The sequence below is a fragment of the Anabrus simplex genome, chromosome 2 (assembly GCF_040414725.1).
Source record: "Anabrus simplex isolate iqAnaSimp1 chromosome 2, ASM4041472v1, whole genome shotgun sequence".
Taxonomy (NCBI): Eukaryota; Metazoa; Arthropoda; class Insecta; order Orthoptera; family Tettigoniidae; genus Anabrus; species Anabrus simplex.
The window spans coordinates 127,164,687-127,187,819 of record NC_090266.1 but is presented as its reverse complement, the minus strand read 5'-3'; the positions used below and the strand labels follow the sequence as shown (position 1 = coordinate 127,187,819).

General features: G+C 42.5%; 1 protein-coding gene across 3 annotated transcripts in view; it reads right to left on the bottom strand.

Moving 5' to 3' along the window:
• The window catches only part of LOC136863922 (colorectal mutant cancer protein), an 809,530-nt gene that overhangs the window by 545,795 nt on the left and 240,602 nt on the right, over nt 1-23,133 (bottom strand). For all 3 annotated transcript variants that reach the window (XM_068226110.1, XM_068226109.1, XM_068226108.1), the window contains exon 3: nt 18,045-18,199. In XM_068226110.1, coding sequence (XP_068082211.1) covers nt 18,045-18,199 — 155 coding nt within the window. The remainder of the gene's footprint in view (nt 1-18,044; nt 18,200-23,133) is intronic.

The window sequence follows — 23,133 nt, the reverse complement described above, 5'->3', positions numbered from 1 at the left end:
TGGTAATCTTACCGCTGCGGGGTACATCGAGCAGATACTGCTACAGCATGTTTTGCATGTGTTGGTTGCTGCACATCGTGTTGGCCCTGAATTCGTACTCATGCACGGCAATTCCAGGGCTCACGCAGCGCGCATCACCAGAGCTGTCTTGCGAGAACTGGACATTCAAGAGATGGAATGGCCAGCAGTGAGTCCCGACCTTAATCCCTTCGAGCATGTGTGGGATAGGCTTGACAGAAGTGTTCGTGGGCATCCTGTTCCACCACAGACTCTCCAAGACCTCGAAGAGGCTCTCATTGAAAAATGGGACTTCATACAGCAATGTGACTTCCGTCGACTTATACGGAGCATGTCATGTAGGTGCCAAGCTGTGATAAATGCTTGTGAAGGACATACACCATACTGAAGCTCTCCAATTGTGATAAAAATCCATCCTGGAGAACTGTTATCACTTTGTTTACACCCCTATTTGGATATTTCCGTTCGTGTTCTGAAAATGAACGCGAATCCATCGATGTTCTTTTGTATACTTCAATGATAAAGAATAAGGATTTAGTTGGCAATATACCTGGGTGTGAGGTATTGTTCTGTGGAGCATGGTATACGATCAAAAACACGTTCCCCTATTTTTTTGAACTGTGTATATTTGTTTTCTCTTTCAAATGGAGTTTATTTTTACCTTGTCCTATATGTGTTATTGTCTGCCGTTGTTGTTTGCGTTGTTGGTTACGGGGATCACAGCGCGTGCTGATTTTGGGTTGTGAGGTTCTGTTCCTCCTTCAATTTGTTCCGGGTGCGGACCCGTTTTGTAAATTCAGTCTCTTTTGGACGGTAAATACCAGTCCCAAGCAAGTGATTAATGTATTTGTTTACCGCTAGTTCGGATTTGTGTAATCAGGCCGAGATGTGCGATTCTATAATTGTAATTTCATGTTAAGAGACGATTCAGTTCGAGGCTACGTGTCAGCCGCAGTTTAATTTATTTGAACCTCCGTCAAAACTCAATAACCCCACAGTATTCCACACAATGGCTTTAAAATTAAATTCGACACTCGCATGTACATTTGAACCAGTGACGGCAAATTTATATTATAATGTTGTATTCTGTAAATTTATTTTTGGAAGATTGCTATTCTTACCTCATGCTTTAATTGTTAATAAACCTTCCCACCCATGTAATTCTTCGAGTTCTCATTTACGAATATGTACTCCAGAACCTGTCCTATGATTTTAAGCTAATTTTAGATAGACATTTTGACTCATGTTTTTTTCTATCCGGACGTACCACGCAACGTCTCCACTGAGCTAGACCAAGCAAGGACAGAGGAAGGTACAATACGATAATAAACAGATTCTCTAAAATTTAGTGAGTGTGGCTACTTTCATTTCTGAAAATGGGTCATGACCAAATGTTATATCGACATTCTAAAGTGACGAACGAACACTAACAAAAAACGGCGAGTCAATTTAAAAATGGTAAATCTACCGTTTATTTCCTCATAAAATACTCCTCCACCTGATTCATGTATAAACTTCCTTAAATATGAAATCGTAGGCCCACGTAGCATGTGTCGTTAATATTTAATACTTCTTCTGGTGTGGGTCGCGTCAACGAATTTAAGTGACAGACGTTCCACTCATACCATCCTGCGTTATTAATGACAAAAGAGAGCGAAGAGAGTAAGTGGAACTGACTGAGCCTACGACTGGGAATGAAAGAGGAAAGGTCGTGGCCGACATGTCAGGTACCATCTAGTATTTGCCGGAAGTTTATGTGCGGAAACTACGAATCAAGAAATTTTCCCACAGTGACAAAAATGTATAATTAATTTAGGACGAAAAATGAGCAGTATCCTTGACGTTTTTGGTATGCCCATGTTTTTCTATTAGTTGGAACAATCGGTAACACTATCAAAATTTTTTTACAACTTGCTTTACGTCGCACCGACCCAGGTGCGTCTTATGGCGACGCTGGGGTATGAAAGGCCTGGGAGAGAGGAGGAATCGGCCGTGGCCTTAATTAAGGTACAGCTCCAGCATGTGCCTGGTGTAAAAACGGGAGACCACGGAAAACCATCTTCCGGGCTGGCGACAGTGGGGTTCAAACCCACTACCTTCCGGATGTAACATCACAACTGCGCGCCCCTAACCGCACGTCTAACTTGCCCGGTGTATCTACTATTAACCACTGTATGTTGCATGGGAATATATATTGCATCCAAGAAAACTATCCATTCTTTAACTGAAAAGAATGAAACGTTTGGGATTATGTAATTTGTTGCATTTTCAGCCGTGGTGGTATGCTGTTTATTCTCTGAAAACGGATAATTGACACGAAGTTACGGAAAGCATATGCAGAGACGTCCAAGAACACGTACAATGTATTTGAAAAGTTTCAAACTGAGATCAGCGCTTGAACAAAATACAAATTGCTGAGTAAATTACCTGAACCGATTAATAAGAATACTCGCGCCGTATATTGCCCTTCGCCCTTAATGCTATACCAGCGATAGTCTATAATGCAGGATATAACATACAAGTTCCTCTGGCAGAGCGCTCAGGTTAACATTATCAAAACTTGCTCCATATGTACTCCTGATATCGACATCAGTCACCCCCACCGTGATTCCCAATGGGTTTTTCGTTTTCAGCTCAGGACAATATCAGAATAATTGTAACTTAATTCACAGCCCAGAGCAACTAGCGAAGGAAAAACTCACACTCTCTCTCTCTCTCTCTCTCTCTCTCTCTCTCTCTCTCTCTCTCTTATCGACCAGGACGTTTCTACCTCAGTGATCGCAACTTGGCGGATTTTCCGCTAAATCTGGTGGAATTAAATTCCTCTAGCGGCAAAAAATGCAGTTAGCGGCTAGCGGAATTTTTGGTGCAATTTTAATATGTCAGAGAATTTCCTAGTGGTATCGCAAAATGAAAACCCATTGTGACAGAATTTTGTCATAAATATCACTGAACCAAATTAGTGTGGAAAATCTGAATGCACCTAATCTCCGGTGAAAATACCACTACTGCTGTTTCTCAATGGTTCATGGTGAGGGTTACTGTAGTCACGTCCTAGTTCGTGAACCATAGGCAACGGCGGAGTGGCCAAGTAAGTGGTCCTGAGAGTCGGGATACCAGCTGCTATGGAATGGGAGTGGGCATCTCGGACATATTCTGAGTCATGGCCCTCCTTGTGCTCAGGCGGCTAGGACTATACAATTCACCGGTGGTCCATAACCCGTTAGAGGATAGATCCTCACTTGGACTATGTGCATCCTCCTTCATGAATTTACCGAGCTCAGAACATTTTAAGCAAGCCTCGGACCTATGGGAGTAATGGAGTCCCACTCGCATTTGACAGGCGAGGGACTCCTTGGAAACAACTTGGCGAACGAAATGGAATTGGATGGGGAGCTATCAATATTAATGGGGCTTATGGAAGAAAGAAAGTAGAACTGGCTGAGTCAGCAAAGAGGATGCATCTGGATTAAGTGATATTCGGGTAAGGGGAGATAACGGGGAAGAGGAGATTACAAACTGTACTTGACGGGTGTTAGAAAGGGAAGGGCAGAGTCTGGGGTAGGGTTCTTTATCAGGAATACCATTGCACGCAACATAGTTTCTGTCAGGCACGTAAATGAGCGAATGATGTGGGTAGATTTGTCAGTTGGAGGAATTAGGACTGGAATTGTCTCCGTGTATTCACCATGTGAAGGTGCAGATGAGAATGAAGTTGACAAGTTTTATGAAGCATTGAGTGACATCGTGGTCAGGGTCAACAGCAAGGATAGAATAGTGCTAATGGGCGATTTCAATGCGAGAGTTGGGAATAGAACTGAAGGATACGAAAGGGTGATTGGTAAATGTGGGGAAGATATGGAAGCTAATGGGAATGGGAAGCGTTTGCTGGACTTCTGTGCTAGTATGGGTTTAGCAGTTACGAATACATTCTTCAAGCATAAGGCTATTCACCGCTACACATGGGAGGCTAGGGGTACCAGATCCATAATAGACTATATCTTAACAGACTTCGAATTCAGGAAATCTGTTAGGAATGTACGAGTTTTCCGGGGATTTTTCGATGATACAGACCACTATTTGATCTGCAGTGAACTAAGTATCTCTAGGCCTAGGGTAGAGAAAGTGAAATCTGCCTGCAAACGAATAAAGGTAGAAAATCTCCAGGATAAGGAAATTAGGCAGAAGTACTTGGATATGATTAGTGAGAAGTTTCGAACAGTAGACAGTAAGCAGGTTCAGGATATAAAAATTGAATGGGTGGCATACAGGGATTCTGTAGTAGAAACAGCAAGGGAATGCCTAGGAACAACTGTGTGTAAAGATGGGAAAAGGCGAACATCTCGGTGGAATGATGAAGTGAGAGCAGCTTGTAAACGTAAAAAGAAGGCTTATCAGAAATGGCTCCAAACAAGGGCCGAGGTAGACAGGGATTTTTACGTAGATGAAAGAAAGAGAGCGAAACAAATAGTTGTGAATCCAAAAAGAAGTCTGGGGAAGATTTTGGAAGTAACCTGGAAAGGCTAGGTCAGGCAGCAGAGAAACCTTTCTGGACAGTAATAAACAATCTTAGGAAGGGAGGGGAAAAGGAAATGAACAGTGTTTTGAGTAATTCAGGTGAACTCATAATAGATCACAGGGAATCACTGGAGAGGTGGAGAGGTGGAGAGGTGGAGGGAATATTTTGAACATCTTCTCAATGTAAAAGGAAATCATCCTGATGGTGTTGCAAACAGCCAAGCTCATGGGGAGGAGGAAAATGATGTTGGTGAAATTACGCTTGAGGAAGTGGATAGGATGGTAAATAAACTTCACTGTCATAAAGCAACAGGAATAGATGAAATTAGGCCTGAAATGGTGAAGTATAGTGGGAAGGCAGGGATGAAATAGCTTCATAGAGTAGTAAGATTAGCATGGAGTGTTGGTAAGGTACCTTCAGATTGGACAAAAGCAGTAATTGCGCCTATCTGTAAGCAAGGGAACAGGAAGGACTGCAACAACTATCGAGGTATCTCATTGATTAGTATACCAGGCGAAGTATTCACTGGCATCTTGGAAGGGAGGGTGCGATCAGTAGTTGAGAGGAAGTTGGATGAAAACCAGTGTGGTTTCAGACCACAGAATCAGATTTTCAGTATGCGGCAGGTAACTGAAAAATGCTACGAGAGGAATAGGCAGCTGTGTTTATGTTTTGTACATCTAGAGAAAGCATATGACAGGGTACCGAGGGAAAAGATGTTCGCCATACTGGGGGACTATAGAATTATAGGTAGATTATTAAAATCAACCAAAGGCATTTATATTGACAATTGGGCTTCAGTGAGAATTGATGGTAGAATGAGTTCATAGTTCAGGGTACTTACAGGGGTTAGACAAGGCTGTAATCTTTCACCTTTGCTGTTCGTAGTTTACATGGATCATCTGCTGAAAGGTATCAAATGGCAGGGAGGGATTCAGTTAGGTGGAAATGTAGTAAGCAGTCTGGCATATGGTGACGACTTGGTCTTAATGGCAGATTGTGCCGAAAGCCTGCAGTCTAATATCTTGGAACTTGAAAATAGGTGCAAAGAGTATGGTATGAAAATTAGCCTTTCGAAGACTAAATTGATATCAGTAGGTAAGAAATTGAACAGAATTGAATGTCAGCTTGATACAAAGCTAGAACAGGTAGATGATTTCAAGTATTTAGGTTATGTGTTCTCCCAGGACGGTAATATAGTAAGTGAGATTGAATCAAGGTGTCGTAAAGCTAATGCAGTGAGCTCGCAGTTGCGATCATCAGTATTCTGTAAGAAGGAAGTCAGCTCCCAGACGAAACTATCTTTACATCGGTCTGTGTTCAGACCAACCTTCCTTTATGGGAGCGGAAGCTGGGTGGACTCAGGATATCTTATTCGTAAGTTAGAAGTAACAGACATGAAAGTAGCAAGAATTATTGCTGGTACAATCAGGTGGGAACAATGGCAGGAGGGTACTCGGGATGAGGAGATAAAGGCTAATTTAGGAATGACATCGATGGATGAAGCTGTACGCATAAACCAGCTTCGGTGGCGGGGTCATGTGAGGTGACTGGAGGAGGATAGGTTACCTAAGAGAATAATGGAATCTGTTGTGGAAGGTAAGAGAATTAGAGATAGACCAAGACGACGATGGTTAGACTCAGTTTCTAACGATTTAAAGATAAGAGGTATAGAACTAAATGAGGCCACAACACTAGTTGCAAATCGAGGATTGTGGCGACGTTTAGTAAATTCACAGAGGCTTGCAGACTGAACGCTGAAAGGCATATCTATAATGATAATGTATGTATGTATGTATGTATGTATGTATGTATGTATGTATGTATGTATGTATGTATGTATGTATGTATGTATGTTGTTTCTCGATTCCGTCAGGCCGAACCTGTAAATTCCCTTCGTGTAATTGGGAAGTACGTTTCTTTCTTACTGGACGAGATCTGTTTTCTTTTGTGAGTGTATATATTAGTTCAGTCCTTGACTGGTATTGTGCGGGACTGAGTCAACCTACTGCAGCACCATAGTGGTCTTTGTTTAAAGTACACTTATGTTCATAAAAAACAGAACACCTTGAAAGACTAGAGATAGGAAGTTCATATTCACAGGACACGTTCATTAGTATGTTCTGCAGAAGCGATTAACATTTCAGTCATCTAGGTTCAGCACGTTCCCTGCTGCCTAGTAGAAACTGGGTCCTCTATGGGCACGGATAACTTGTTTCATACGTGATGGCATCGACGCGTATAAGGCGCGAATGGCGTCCTGGGGTATAGCAATACATGCTGCATTCACCAGGCTCCACAGTTCATCTTGGTGGTTGGCAATGGGTCACAGCGCCGCACCCGTCGTTTCACCATATCGCACACATTTTCGATTGGCGAAAAGTCCGGTGATCGGGCGGACAAGGGCAACAGTCTGACATCCTGTGACAACAAGAAGGCACGTGTTCGTGCAGCAACATGTGGTCGCGCATTGTCCTGCTGAAATATGGCGTCCGGGGTGTTGTGCAGAAAGGCTATGGCTATGGGTCGCAGCATGTCATTCACGTAGGTCTAACTGGTCACAGCGCCCTGGACGCGCACCAACTGTGATTTGTAGTTGTACCCAATAGCACCCCACACCATAAGACCTTGAGATGGCGCTTAATGTCTTGTGCGAATGCAGTTAATGTGATGCCTCTGCGGTGAACCACAATGCGGCCATCATTTTCAAACAAACAGAACCCGGATTCGTTCGAAAACACTATCTGCTCCATACACCATTGCAGTCTAGCATGTTTGTGCACATTAGTCAAAGCTAGGCGGAGAAGTGGACGACGCGACGGTAATAAACTGCGACGGACTGTCACTACGTTAGTGTACGTGTTACACTGTTCCACTGTTGCGCCAGAGTCGAGGAGAACGCAGATCTGTCCTGCAATGCCATTCGGATGAGGTGTCGATCTTCGCGGGGGGTGGTCTGGGTGGTGCGACCAGACCCATCTCGTCACGTTCTACGGCCTTCTGTGAACCATTCTTTACACACCCGTTGCACTGCCGACACACTTCGTCCCACAAGAGCAGCAATTTCCCGAATGGATGCATCACGTTCTCTCATGCCAATAATGCGCCCTCCTTTAAACTCACTCATTTGACGGTATGGTTCTCGCATACGTCTGCGAGGTATCCTGCACGTCTGCTCAAGTCACACTAATCCATTACCTTCGGTTTATAGCGACAACGAGAGCCGCAGGCACATTTTACCAGTCGGTGATGGTGCACCGAGATACCGATGTAGACCTTGAACCAGAGGGGCGACATGGTTCCAATACTAATCATTTCTTCAGAACATTCTAATGCACATGTCCTGTCAATATAAACTTCCTATCTCTAGTCTAGTAAGATATCGGATTGTGTATTCAACATCCTATACAGAAAACTAGTAACAGATGGGTGGCTAGTTTAATTTCAATCTTTCAGTTCATATGTCCATGTTCCATGCTGTGGATCTTACAGTAGCCTACCCGCTGGTTTTACGGTTAACTTAACAAACCTATCTTCAAAGTTAATCACAGGATAAAGTTTTGTAAAAGAATAATAATAATAATTATTAATATTATATATATGAGTTGAATTTTCTTTTCAGGTGACTGCCATTACAGTATCATCAGTGACGAATCAACAGATGATGGTTTATAAAAAGTCCGAGGAACATTTTACTGTATAATAGCATCCTAATGCTTGGTCATTGTAATACCATATTCATTTTGCGTTGATTAAGAGGGTACTGCTTGTCAGTATGTGGTAGAGTAAGCTCTAGATTATCTTAAATTTAGTAAATCATACCCTCTTTAACTAAGTGTTGCTGCTGCAACCATTCCCAACTGGAGAAACAAATATGCAAAATTACACATTTTATATATGTATTTATTTATTATTAAATTTAATTACACTGACTGACAGAGCAAATGCAACACCAAGAAGGAGTGGTCAGAACTTTATGCCAATTGCAGGGTAGACTGACGTCACTGAGGTATGCTCATGATGTGAAATGCGCCGCTGTGCTGCGCACGTAGCGAGCGATAAATGGGACACGGCGTTGGCGAATGGCCCACTTCGTACCGTGATTTCTCAGCCGACAGTCATTGTAGAACGTGTTGTCGTGTGCCGCAGGACACGTGTATAGCTAAGAATGCCAGGCCGCCGTCAACGGAGGCATTTCCAGCAGACAGACGACTTTACGAGGGGTATGGTGATCGGGCTGAGAAGGGCAGGTTGGTCTCTTCGTCAAATCGCAGCCGATACCCATAGGGATGTGTCCACGGTGCAGCGCCTGTGGCGAAGATGGTTAGCGCAGGGACATGTGGCACGTGCGAGGGGTCCAGGCGCAGCCCGAGTGACGTCAGCACGCGAGGATCGGCGCATCCGCCGCCAAGCGGTGGCACCGCCGCACGCCACGTCAACCGCCATTCTTCAGCATATGCAAGACACCCTGGCTGTTCCAATATCGACCAGAACAATTTCCCGTCGATTGGTTGAAGGAGGCCTGCACTCCCGGCGCCCGCTCAGAAGACTACCATTGACTCCACAGCATAGACGTGCACGCCTGGCATGGTGCCGGGCTAGAGCGACTTGGATGAGGGAATGGCGGAACGTCGTGTTCTCCGATGAGTCACGCTTCTGTTCTGTCAGTGATAGTCACCGCAGACGAGTGTGGCGTCGGCGTGGAGAAAGGTCAAATCCGGCAGTAACTGTGGAGCGCCCTACCGCTAGACAACGCGGCATCATGGTTTGGGGCGCTATTGCGTATGATTCCACGTCACCTCTAGTGCGTATTCAAGGCACGTTAAATGCCCACCGCTACGTGCAGCATGTGCTGCGGCCGGTGGCACTCCCGTACCTTCAGGGGCTGCCTAATGCTCTGTTTCAGCAGGATAATGCCCGCCCACACACTGCTCGCATCTCCCAACAGGCTCTACGAGGTGTACAGATGCTTCCGTGGCCAGCGTACTCTCCGGATCTCTCACCAATCGAACACGTGTGGGATCTCATTGGACGCCGTTTGCAAACTCTTCCCCAGCCTCGTACGGACAACCAACTGTGGCAAATGGTTGACAGAGAATGGAGAACCATCCCTCAGGACACCATCCGCACTCTTATTGACTCTGTACCTCGACGTGTTTCTGCGTGCATCGCCGCTCGCGGTGGTCCTACATCCTACTGAGTCGATGCCGTGCGCATTGTGTAACCTGCATATCGGTTTGAAATAAACATCGATTATTCGTCCGTGCCGTCTCTGTTTTTTCCCCAACTTTCATCCCTTTCGAACCACTCCTCCTTGGTGTTGCATTTGCTCTGTCAGTCAGTGTAAAATACATGCTGATGTGGAATTAACACCGTCAATTAGCGGATTTCACTCTTACAGTGTTGGCAACACTGTTCTACCTCCTTCAAATAAAACAGCACACGTAAACAACAATTTAAAATAGAACCGATACTTATGTCTACTAAGTCACCGAAATAAAGGAGACGGTTTTCACTTAATTTCACTTAATTTCTGAATTTCTGTTACCTTGAAGAGTAACGAGTTGCATCCACAGCCTTTAGTTATACCTAGCATTAAAAATACATACAGTCACGAACCATGTAAGTACCCGGAAGCTAAAGCTGCATGGTTAAATTCTAAGGCATGGCCCAATTCCTGAGCTTACACTTATAGGAGATTTTCTCAGGTGTTTCTAACACTCTCCTGGAGTTAACACGATACAATTCAAGAATGAGGATATCTTCCTGATAATGGTCCAGCAGATGTGTATAAGCTATTACAAAACAACATACTGACGTATTTAGACATAATTCATAACCACAATAAAAAGGTACAGTTCCTAAACTGAAATAACAACTTTCAACTTTGACCAAGTTCCCAAACTACAGTATTCCCCTCACTACATCGCTTCACGCATCATTCCTACATACATATTTCTCAAAAGAATGTCAATGGATTTCATAGTAAGTCCGCAGCTTATTTTATCAGTAATGAATGGTATATTGATTTCGTGGATATTTTCGGCCTGGTAAGTGCCCACCAGGTAAGATATCGGATTGTGTATTCAACAGCCTATACAGAAAACTAGTAACAGATGGGTGGCTAGTTTAATTTCAATCTTTCAGTTCATATGTCCATGTTCCATGCTGTGGACCTTACAGTAGCCTACCCGCTGGTTTTACGGTTAACTTAACAAACATATCTTCAAAGTTAATCACAGGATAAAGTTTTGTAAAAGAATAATAATAATAATTATTATTATTATAATAACTGAAATATATTGGATATCCAGGCATTATGCCACGGGACTGAACGAGGCACAGCAAAGCTGTCTCTTTAACAGGTCATGGAGGTACTACAAATTTAGAGACTGGGGCAGGCAACAGGAAAAGTGTCCTCTTCAGGTGCTTGCTTGTTGTTTTAAGGGGCCTAACATCGAAGGTCATCGGCCCATCCTCTTCAGGAATGGCTACACTAGACAGTTGCGTATCCTGAAATCTCCACCGAGGCATGCAACTAGTAACCATGCAGTAACACAATCTATTATGTAAATTTCAATTCTACTCACCCTAATTGCATGTAGGTGAACTCGACCCTGCGATTCTTTTGAAGAATTCCTTGGTGACGCCACTGTAGAAGTCCTCACGTGTTTTCATCTCAACAAGAAGATGCTTCTCTATAGACATCATTCCTAATGCAGAGAGACGGCTATGACTTTTGAGAATTGCGGACGAAAGATTTTATTCGCTTTAGGGCCGAGAGAGAGCGTTCTACAGATGATGATGTAGCAGGAAAAGTTGTAATCAATGTGCACAACCTATAAAGCTCGAGAAGGCCGCTGTGGAGACCAATGGTCAGTAGGAATTTTCGGATTTGAGCCACAGTCTTGTCTTTGAAGTGTTCAGAAGTGAGCATTGCCCTCAATTCGGATTTAAGTCTTACTATAACAAAATTTTCCATAAACTTCAATCAATTTACTGAATTGCTCTTCAGGAAAATCTCCAGAAAAAAATGAAAATTTCTTACAATCAAGCATTTCAATGAAGGACAGATCTCCTAATGAACAGAAGCGATATTTTAACTGTGCTAGACTAATATCATGTATTTCCACGTAAACCCTCCTATACACATCTTTAACCAAAAATGAAGTTTATTCCTTTCTTCTCTTCCTTGGTGGATCAAACTTCTCTTCTGTTCTGTCCTAGATGTTAGCGAATCCACTGTTTCGCATTATAGATACTTTAGTTTCTAAAGAATTCACTTCTCTGGTGCAATATTCAATGTCTAGGGTCTTAGATTGAAGGATGTTATATGTAACATCAGTCAATGAAAATATTTCATTAAAAACGTTCAGAAGAAAACTGAACTGAAATTCTATTAACTCCGCGAGAAACCCGCTAGCCTCATTAATTGTATTGTTATCCTAATTCCCAGCTTCCTCCAAAATACTTTCGTAAAGCTCTTGGAGAGGACCGCGATATTCCGCGATGGTCTGTACTAAACGGATAGAATAGTTCCACATTGTTGGAGCTAGTTTAGGAAACTTTTTCTTGAGGATACTGTCCAGCAGGTTAGTTCTCTTAGAAGGGTTGCTAAAAATGTCGCAAAGCTACTCATCGTTGCCAAGAATATACGATATTCTTTTGTGCATGACACGGCTTGAGAGAGGACTAAAGCTTGTGAGCGTAGCTGTGGGTGAATACAGCCTCAGGAACTACTTCTTTTAATTTAGCTTGCACACCATTCAGTTGACCTGCAAGCACCGCCGCTCCATCGAAAATCTGCGAAACTAATTTTTCGAGGCAGTCAAAGTTATCCAGACACTCAATCGCAAGTCTCACCAATGCATTCGCTGTATTATCAGAATTCACATTATAGAAATCAACAGATCTTTCAACATCACCATTATGAACATATACAGTGGTGGTCAAAATAATAGAGCCACCTGGCAAAGGTTTGGAAGAAAGTGCAAATTTATTACTAGACATGTTTGTACTACGATGGAAACAAAATTTTACGTTGTACAGGAACCATTACAACAGAGCCACATTGTACCACAGTCAGTTATATAGATAACACAACTCAAACTAATCAATAATATTCAAAAGAATACCAGACCACAGGGTCAAAAAAATAGAGCCAATTGACACAAATATTTTGTACTTGATCTCAGTCTTATGAAATTTACAGGAACAGTCATTTTTGCATAGGAGTGCATTAGTACTTCGTGGGATAACACTTATTTTTGAGGATTTCCCTGCACCTCTTACCCATAGAGTCGACTAAATGCCTGCATTCGTCGCTGCTGATAATATACCAGGCTCTCTGGATTTCTTCCCAAAATTTATCTAAAGATGTAGCTTTTGAGTGGTCAATTCTCTTGTCTACGATCTCCCATAAGATCTCAATGGGTGATGCGTCAGGGGATTGAGGTGGCCACTCTAATACTTCGATATGGTGATCTTGAAAAAAACTGCCTTATGATCCTTGCAGTATGGTTTGGATCGTTATCGTGCTGAAATTTCCATTTCAGCAGCATTTTCTCTTCAGCATAAGGCAGCATCACATTTGCCAAGATGTCTTTGTACATTTGTGCGTTCATTATGCCGTTGATACGGTGTATTGGACCAACGCCGTACCATGAAAAACATCCCCATACCGTAACACTTCCGCCACCGTATTTCACAGTTTTTAAAGTGTACTTGGGATTAAATTCTTGGTTTGGTGGGCGGCGCACATAGACTTTTCCATCTGAGGCAAACCTATTATACTTGGATTCATCGGACCAAAGGATGTTCTTCCACCAAATATTAGGTTTTTGTTCATTTCTCCGGGCGAAGGCCAACCTTTTCCGAACATTAGCTTTTGAAACATGTGGCTCCTGTCTCGCAATGCGCCAATTCAATTTTGTGGATCTCAGTCGTCTTTGAATCGTTGAGTTTGATGGTTGAACATCATTTTTGTCGCTAAACAAAATGGCTTCCAGTCGTGGTGTTGACAAAAATGGGTTTTTCTTTACTTCCCTAGTGATGAGTCTGTCTACGGGAGGAGTAGTTACACGATGTTGCCCCCTGTTCTCCATCGGTGGCTTTGTTTGTTTTGCCAGTGTAATGGCGTTCTGGACTTGTTTTCGCGAAACGTGTAAATCTTTGGATATTTGATTCATGGTCATCCCACTTTTGAACATCCGGAACATTACTATATGCTCATTATCATTTGTATGCTTTGCTCTGCCCATCTAGAAGAATGTAAACAAAACCAAACGTTAATTTACATACAAAATAATATTGAGTGGAGGTTTGTTGACAAATAATATCGCTAGCCCCCAAAACAACTGCAAAAAATCAATTTGAACGGGACTTCTGTAAATCGGCTCTATTATTTTGACCCATAAGATTCTTACCTTTATGCCTCTTTTCGCACGTTTAGCTCAAACGCTTCCTTTCGCACGACTACAGATAGCAGCGACGTCTTCCCTGATGTTGTCTAAAACGGACTGACAACACGGCACTGGTGGAGATTTTGTGAGCTCATATATATCCTAGTTCTTAATCCCGTCAATAGAGGTGGCTCTATTATTTTGACCGCCACTGTATATCAACCAATACTGATCTGCATTTAGGGCAGTCGCCCAGGTGGCAGATTTCCTATCTGTTGTTTTCCTAGCATTTTCTTAAATGATTTCAAAGACATTAGAAATTTATAGAACATCTCCCTTGGTAAGTTATTTCAATCCCTAACTCCCCTTCCTATAAATGAATATTTGTCCCAATTCGTCCTCTTGAATTCCAACTTTATCTTCATACTGTGATCTTTCCTACTTTTAAAGACGCCACTCAAACTTATTCATTCGTCTACTAATGTCATTCCACGCCATCTCTCCGCTGACAGCTCGGAACATACCACTTAGTCGAGCAGCTCACCTTCTTTCTCTCAGTTCTTCCCAGCCCAAACTTTGCAACATTTTTGTAACGCTACTATTTTGTCGGAAATCACCCAGAACAAATCGAGCTGCATTTCTTTGGATTTTTCCAGTTCTTGAATCAAGTAATCCTGGTGAGGGTCCCATACACTGGAACCATACTGTAGTTGGGGCCTTACCATAGACTTATATGCCCGCTCCTTTACATCCTTACTACAATCCCTAAGCACCCTCATAACCATGGGCAGAGATTTGTGCCCTTTATTTACAATCCCATTTATGTGATTTATCTGAGAACAATAGATAACTGTGAAAAGTTCGAAACATCAGAAGTCTCATCGATCATAATTCCTACAAATTTAGTTTCCCCAACCTGAATCTTTATTTCAGAGGTCATTACGGTGCAGTTGCTTTGAATTAAATCGTTCTGAATGAGTGGAGAGAATCCTGTAAATACACTCGCTGTTGTGAAGTGACTGTCTAATTTTTCATCAAACTCGACTAACAATTTAATTAGTTCTACGTATGTTATTCCCCCTGTTATTGCATTCACTAGCCTCATTGTGCCCACGGAATGGTAACTCTTGCTTCCCCAAAAAGCATGTCACTGCAGTCAGTCTTTTCAGATTTTCCCTATTTTTCTTAACGGCTTCGTTGTGCCTTAGAACATTTTCCTGCTTCTGCTTATCCAACTGCAAATCTATCCTAGTTTTACCAAAGGTACCTAGGGATATCCATGCGTGGATATGACAATCTGATTTCTCGTGCCTCGCAATAGCAGTGTGCAGATTGTTTCGATCTGCATATCTACGTTTCTTGCTGTTCCAAGGGGAATTTTCAGCAACAAACAATAAGCAAGGTCAACAGAATAATTTGTTTTGACTCAGAGCCGCAGAACTAAACAGTTTTACTGTTATGTTTCTGGATTGAACGTGCGAATACAATCCTTGTTTTCTGTTTTTTAAATTTGCGAGGGAAGGGAGAGGTCTCCCGGCTTTAACTATTTGAATCTTTTCATCAAACAAACGGCCAGTAAATGGCTTTTCAAACACATGTACAATCATATCCGTTTTAGACTCATCCATCGTTAATACCTCATACGCACAAAATGTAATAAAACACCGAAAACGACGAATAGCACAGGAACAGCACACACAGAATGAACTCACTAAGCAGCAAAACACACAATGAATGAACTCACTATTTAAATAGTCACCCCAGTGGCATTGGTCCGTTTCGTCACGTTTGGTTCTCGCTGGTGGTGGGGGTCGTAATCCATGGGTCCCGTTCACTGTAAACTTGGACATCCCGACTTTCTCCAAGTTGCTAACAGATGGCAGAGGGTAGCACGTGTATGGGGCGACAAAGTCTGACCAAGTTTCAATTGCAGCGACATAATTCGGAGGGTTTCAAAACTGTCTGCCACCGAATGCAATTTTAAAATTGAATGCCTTACATCGTTAACACATCCATTTGCTGTCTCTTTCTTTCTAGAGTGGAATAGAGACTACAGCAGCACCACACGTAGAGAAGCAACGGGACTAGTACAGTTGCGCGGAACTTTTGAACTACTGAGAGATGAAACAACCTAAAATCGTACTTCAGGCAGTTCTTTGCATTATCATAACACATACAATGAATGTCTTGCATTCAAGGAGAATACGCCCCCGATACTAGAGTATGTCTAAGTCAAACGTTGTTGGAATTTAACAATAAAATCTTGCAAAATCCAACTTCATCTTACACTGTCCCTCCCCATCATCAAAGTAAAACTCATCGTTTCTCCGATTCCATATGTGCAAATATATAACTTTCTTTGATAGAATGCAGGATATTCAAAAGTTTGAAAGAAATGAGGTTTTTAACAATACAGAGTCGGATTTAAAAAATGCTGATTGAGGGAAACATTAAATTCGTATCTTCCGTCCTAATAAGCATGTGGTCTGAGAACATCTCTGAGACAGTATTAGTTGTTACGTACTACAGAATATACAACCAGAAATATAAACAAGTACAGTTAGAGTTTACCTTGAAATTGGAAACAGCATATCAAAATGTAACCAAATCCGCTTTTGGTGAGGAATAGTGGTTTTTTTTTTTTTTTTGCTTTACGTCGCACCGACACAGATAGGTTTTATGGCGACGATGGGATAAGGAAGGGCTAGGAGTGGGGAGGAAGCGACCGTGGCCTTAATTAAGGTACAGCCCCGGCATTTGCCTGGTGTGAAAATGGGAAACCACGGAAAACCATTTTCAGGGCTGTCGACAGTGGGGTTCGAACCTACTATCTCCCGAATATTGGATACTGGCCGCACTTAAGCGACTGCAGCTAAGGAATAGTGTTTACAGTGCACTTTGTCTCCTGGTATGGGCTGTCTAAGCCTTATCCTTGGCTTTGACAATACGAAAGTGACTGAGGTATGGGCGATGCCAGTAATACCATTCGTAATTCAACCAGTCCCTGTGATGAATAATGAGAAAGTGTTGTTCATAAGGTTGGTTGGTGTGTTCATTTCAGTGGGATCGGCAGACTCTATCCTGCCGCAGTGAGAAATGCAGAGAGAAACTACCTAACACTTTATTTCCCTAATACACCTCTTCAATGATACGAAGAAGGTGTTGAGAATCTAACCAGATTCAAGCTGAAGACTCATCGTGCATAAATGAAAAGTAAAAGGGGTGATTGACACAGTTCCATTTTCTCGCTAGCATGAACCACATATTTTACTTGTCTTCCTGTGCAATGTTATACAGGGTGCAGGAATACTTTGCTTTGTAAATTAAAGGAGTGTTGGATGGTAAACATACTAGTATTCTAAACACAGGAACCGTAGGTCTGCGGTGATTAATTTCGGCGCTATGCGCAATAAAGGATCTCAGTTCGGCTGCTAACCTCCCAAGTGTTCAAGCACAAACGTGACACACATCTGCGTTTTAGCTGCGCACAATGAAAATGGACGTTCGAAATGTCTTCTTCCAACTTGGAGGCATAATTCACATCGACGGAACAATGGTTCGCGTATTCTTTGGAAAATTCCTGGCGCTCCTCGGACACGATGTACAGGAGTGGCGACGGACAGATGGAAGGACAAAAGGAAGGTCACGCGGACAGCGCCTCGGCACAACAGTGTGACTTGTTAACGCACGAGCGTCAAAGAGTAAGGTAGCCAAAACTAATCACTGCACACCTAAGGTTCCTATGTCCACAATACTTGTGTTGTACCTTCCAACACTCCCTTAATTTACAAAACAAAGTTCTTCTACCCACTGTATGTAGACTGGTATTCCTACAGATAGTCTACACTGCATTCACTACAAACGAAGTACCAGTGACAAGCAGATATGGAATAGAACCATTTTTAAAGTTAACTCGATAATCAATCTGAAACAAATGACAGGTCAAGTCTTTCAATACTCATAGGATTATTAACTTATAATTTCCAAATTTCAAGAGAACTGAACAACGAAACACGAAATAAAAGTATATCCCTTTGTACATGTCGTATGACATGAGTTGTCAATGACAAAATAATTGCGGCATAAAGCAAGCAAAGGCTGGTTACCTTGTTAGCAAGATCCAGCATACTACTAGTAGAGCCCGATGTCAACGAACCTCCGGCTGCCTCCACCAACTTCTGCAGGGTATGTGGCTCAGGGCTGAGATCTCGTGCTCCGGAGTCGAACTCCCAACTCTCGTGCTTGCCGGCGGAAGCTGCACCTAGTGCATGCCATGCAAGAAGCACAACTAGAAACAAAAGCTATAGCGTGCAGTCTGCATCAAGAACTCAAGTACGACGCTGGTTCCCAACTGCGTTCAATGAGTATACCCATCAGAAACCAGAAACTATTCATGGTCAATATTTAGAGATATCAGAACTTCTGCAAGTATAATGAGACATTTATTCATTCAGCATTAAGAATAAGCGGAAATTAAAGGCAATAACAGAAGTGAGTAATAATCGTTAGGTAAGTAAGTACGTAAGTATCTGAGAACATTGAATTTTTTGTTAGTAGCCGCGCATGTGTACTCATTGCATGGCTATACTTCCCAATATTTTACAAATACTTCAATGCTTTTGTATGGCACTAATGAGTTCCTCAAATGGAGAACAATTAGAGATTTGTCCCATGAATAACACGCTTGAAACAGTTAGGGAACCAAAGCCGTAAGCAAAGCATCTGCTAAGTAGTAACCATTAAACAAAATAATTTCGCTTGCTGAGGTAACAAAAATACAATTTTCATTACATATAAATCTGGCTATCTATGGAAATCAATTCACTGTCCTCCGGAATAATTATCAAATCGTCGATTTCAAGAATTTCTAGGATAAAAATGTACATTTCAAGTTGGCACAAAACCAGTTAAACTCAACAACCTGGATTTAGAAACTTTTGTATGACATAAAAAGGAACACTGACTGTCTCACTACAGGCAAATTACTTGTCAACATACCATGTCTGAGTCATGAGAAGTCGCAGCTGCTTATAAGTATGGCAAGAGGAATAAATATATCTTACTACATATCCCTAAAACACTACACAGTAATATAGTTACATCGCGCTAAAAACACAACACAATTAAAAATGTTGTAGGAATAATGATGATGATATTATTAATAACGATATTGAACATCTAATGATTCATCTATCGATAATAAGATACCTTGTGCGGAGTGTCACATTCGTTCCTACTACGCTGATTCGTTTCCACCGAAACGCCTTCACATTTAACAGTTGGCACAATTAAATTTTGCTCCCCATTTTATACTCCCATTCCTCAGATTTTTCTTTCGCTATTCCAATCACGACGGTAACTAACAGAACTCTTTCTCACAAACACACTACTTCCGACACTTCCTATGAACAAACAAGTGCAAGGCTCAGAAATTAACGAAGCAACGACAATACACAGCGTTTCAAATAGTGGCGGAGAGCGCGGCCCATGGACGGGTTCAATGCGGTCGTGTATGCGAGGTGAAATAAGTGGCCTGTTAGGAGTATGACTGTGATTGCGCTTGCACGGGACACCCTTGACTTCGAACGCCCTGAACTGCATGAAAATATGCTTAGAATATAGACAGTTCATCACCAAATCTGTGGTCTGTGACGTTTCCATACAAAACTCAGCAATTGCCTGCACGCGCCAGTAGACAGTGGCATCTCGTACAGTATATTCACTGACAAGTATAGCTGCAACACGAGCACGACTCTTGAAGTGTCCGGCTGCGGGTTACAGTGTATACTGTGTGCATTGTCACCATGAGAAAATTCAATCCCAAGAATGCTGTCAACATTTTAGAGACCAAGTTGCGACGTGCTAAATATGGAAACGCAATCGGAGTCGAGGATATGGAGTTCGCGATTATGCCATATAGTATAATAAAACAGAAATGCGAAGGTTGGAACTTTAATAGTGGCTATAGAGACGCCATGCAATGGAATCTAATAATGCCGCCGAGAGCACACGTTAGTTAAATACGCACTAGTGGTGGGGACGGAGTGGTGCGGAGCAGTTGTTGTAACGTCATCACTCGGTTGTATACCGAGTGAATGTACTGTAGCGGCACGTTTAAACACGTTACTGATATGACAACGTAAAGGTATTTCATCCGTCTATTCAATGCCTTTTTCTCACAACATAACTGTTTTGCTTAATACAGCAATGTTGTTTTCTGCTAGAGAAGCCGACCTGCTCATTTCATCCTTGTAATGCCTCTTGACAGGATCCCACAAATTTGATACACCACCATCCATCGCGTAAATGCGGCCGCAAAATTTAAATTTTGCTGATTTTTTCATCAGTAATTTCAAAGAACTGCCATGCATCAAACGGTTTTCGTGGCATTTGTGGTACAAATTTCTGTGAAAATTGATTAAATTCCTCTAAATATTCTAAAACAGGAATACCATCTAAAATGGGATTAAATATCTAACTAACTTTGCATTATCTACAAAACACAACAAGCGGAGGATATATAGACATAAATTTGATAAGCACAGACTGAATACAGGTACGATACTCTTACAATGTCGTATGGCTTTTAGTGCCGGGATATCCCAGGAAGGGTTCGGCTCGCCAGGTGCAGGTCTTTCTATTTGACACCCTTCGGTGACCTGCGCGTCATGATGAGGATGAAATGATGATGAAGACAACACATACACCCAGCCCCCGTGCCATTGGAATTCACCAATTAAGGTTAAAATCCCCGACCCGGCCGGGAATCGAACCCGGGACCCTCTGAACCGAAATGCCAGTACGCTGACAGTTCAGCCAACGACCTCTTACAATGGGAGGCCACGACGTTCGGATCATGGAGAATCTTCAAACTTTGTGCACATTTTTGTAGTCCATTAGGACAAGATAATGTGCAAGTAGTAAGGCGTACTACTAAGGCGTTCTAGAAAAAATCGAAAGAGTTTTCGGGTCGAATATGTACCGGCGCGTTGCGATCATGAGCACGAGACGGTGGTGGTGGAGTGGTTAGCATTCAAGCTCCGTAATTGCTGGTTCGCTGGATCGAGTACCGCTTATCGTTTTGTTTCTCAACACTGGTCACTTTCACATATATTAAAATTCAAAGGTAATATAATGAATAAAAGGTGTATTTGCAAGAACTTTTATTGGATTTCCAATGTTATTTACTCTTTACTAATCTTTGTCATTGCAAAAATCTTTCTTTCTTTCTTTCTTTCTTTCTTTCTTTCTTAATCTCTTTACCCTCCAGTGTCTGTTTTTCGCTCGGACTCAGCGAGGGATTCCACCTCTACCGCCTCAAGAGCAGTGTCCTGGAGCGCGAGACTTTGGTTCGGGGGTACAACTGGGAAGGATGACCAGTACCTCGTCCAGGCGGCCTCACCTGCTATGCTGAAGAGGGGCCTTGTGGAGGGATGGATAGATTGGAAGGGATAGACAAGGAAGAGGGAAGAAAGCGGCCGTGGCCTTAAGTTAGGTACCATCCCGGTATTTGCCTGGAGAAGTGGAAAACTGCGGAAAACCACTTCGAGGATGGTTGAGGTGGGAATCGAACCCACCTCTACTCAGTTGACCTCCCGAGGCTGAGTGGACCTCGTTCCAGCCCTCCTGCCACGTTTCAAATTTCGTGGCAGAGCCGGGAATCGAACCCGGGCCTCCGGGGGTGGCAGCTAATCACACTAACCAGTGTTGAGAAACAAAAATTCGATGAGCGGGACTCGATCCAGCGATCCAGCGATTACGGAGCTTGAAAGCTAATCACTCGACCGTCGCCATCTCGTGTTCGTGATCGCAACGCACCGGTACATATTCGACGCGAAAATGTTCTTGCGATTTTCTCGTTAACACCTAAGTAGTACGCCTTACTGCTTGCACATTATCTTGTCCTAATGGACCACTAAAAGTGTACAAAGTTTGAAGAAAATCCGTGATCCGAACGTAGTGGTCTCCCCTTGTTAAACATGTGCCGTGCGCTACCCTGTGCTCTGCTCCTCCGCAAGTACTTACAGTTGTAAGCGGAGGGGACCGGTGGCGACCCTTTCCGCAGAACCCACCCAATCATTTTGCACGACAACGCTCGGCCGTATACAGAGCAAGCTGTGGCTGATTTGTTCGGTCGATGGGGCTGGGAATTGCTGTACCATCCGCTATATCCTCAGACTTAAGCCCTTTTTGACTTTGACTTGATTTCTTAGACGAAGGAACCACTTCGTGACATTCGCTTCAGAACTGTTCTAGAGATTCGTCAGGCAGTAGACCGCTCCATTCCAACTATCAACACAACAGGCACTGCTAAATGTATCCTACGACTTCCACATCGCTGACAAAGAGTTGTACACAATCTTGGTGACTACTATGAAGGACAGTAAAACTTGGTAACATGCATCTCTTTCGTATCAGTTGTAATTAAATAGTTGCCACTATTAAAGTTCGAACCCTCTTATAACGGGGATGACAAAGAATCGCATGACGTTACGCTGAATAGATATACTGGTTCTGAAGGAAAGAAAAAGCCTGCATCTGAAGGTGGCTGTTCAAGCAGGGCATTTCATCTCCAGATCAAAAGGAGTCGTCAAATCAAAGTGAGTACGAAATATCACCACCCAGAAAGTCGAGGGCCCTTGTATTAGAAGATACTGATGACAGCATACTTTATAACATTTATGAAGACTACTACAATCATGGCTACACCTCCTATAGCAGATTATTAAGGCACTAGACGTGCATCAGAAGCACGTCAAAATGCAAGTTAATTTTGATCATGTATTAACAAACGACGAGAAGGAGCTCACATCAAAGAAAACATGCTGTCACAATTACAAACATTAAAAGAGCATGTAATGTCGCAATCTGATAGATTATGATGACGATAATAATAATAATAATAATAATAATAATAATAATAATAATGGTATTGACTTTACGTCCCAATAACGGGTTTTTTACGGTTTTCGGAGACGCCGAGGTGCCGGAATTTTGTCCGTGGGAGATCTTTTACATAGCTGTACCACTCAGCCCGACAATTTTATAGATCCAAGGAGTATGGATCTAAAGTTCACTAATAACATCTGCGAATGTGGACACCACAAGCGTCTAAAATGACGATGATGATGATAATAACATTAATAATGGTATTGGCTTTACGTCCCAATAACGGGTTTTTTACGGTTTTCGGAG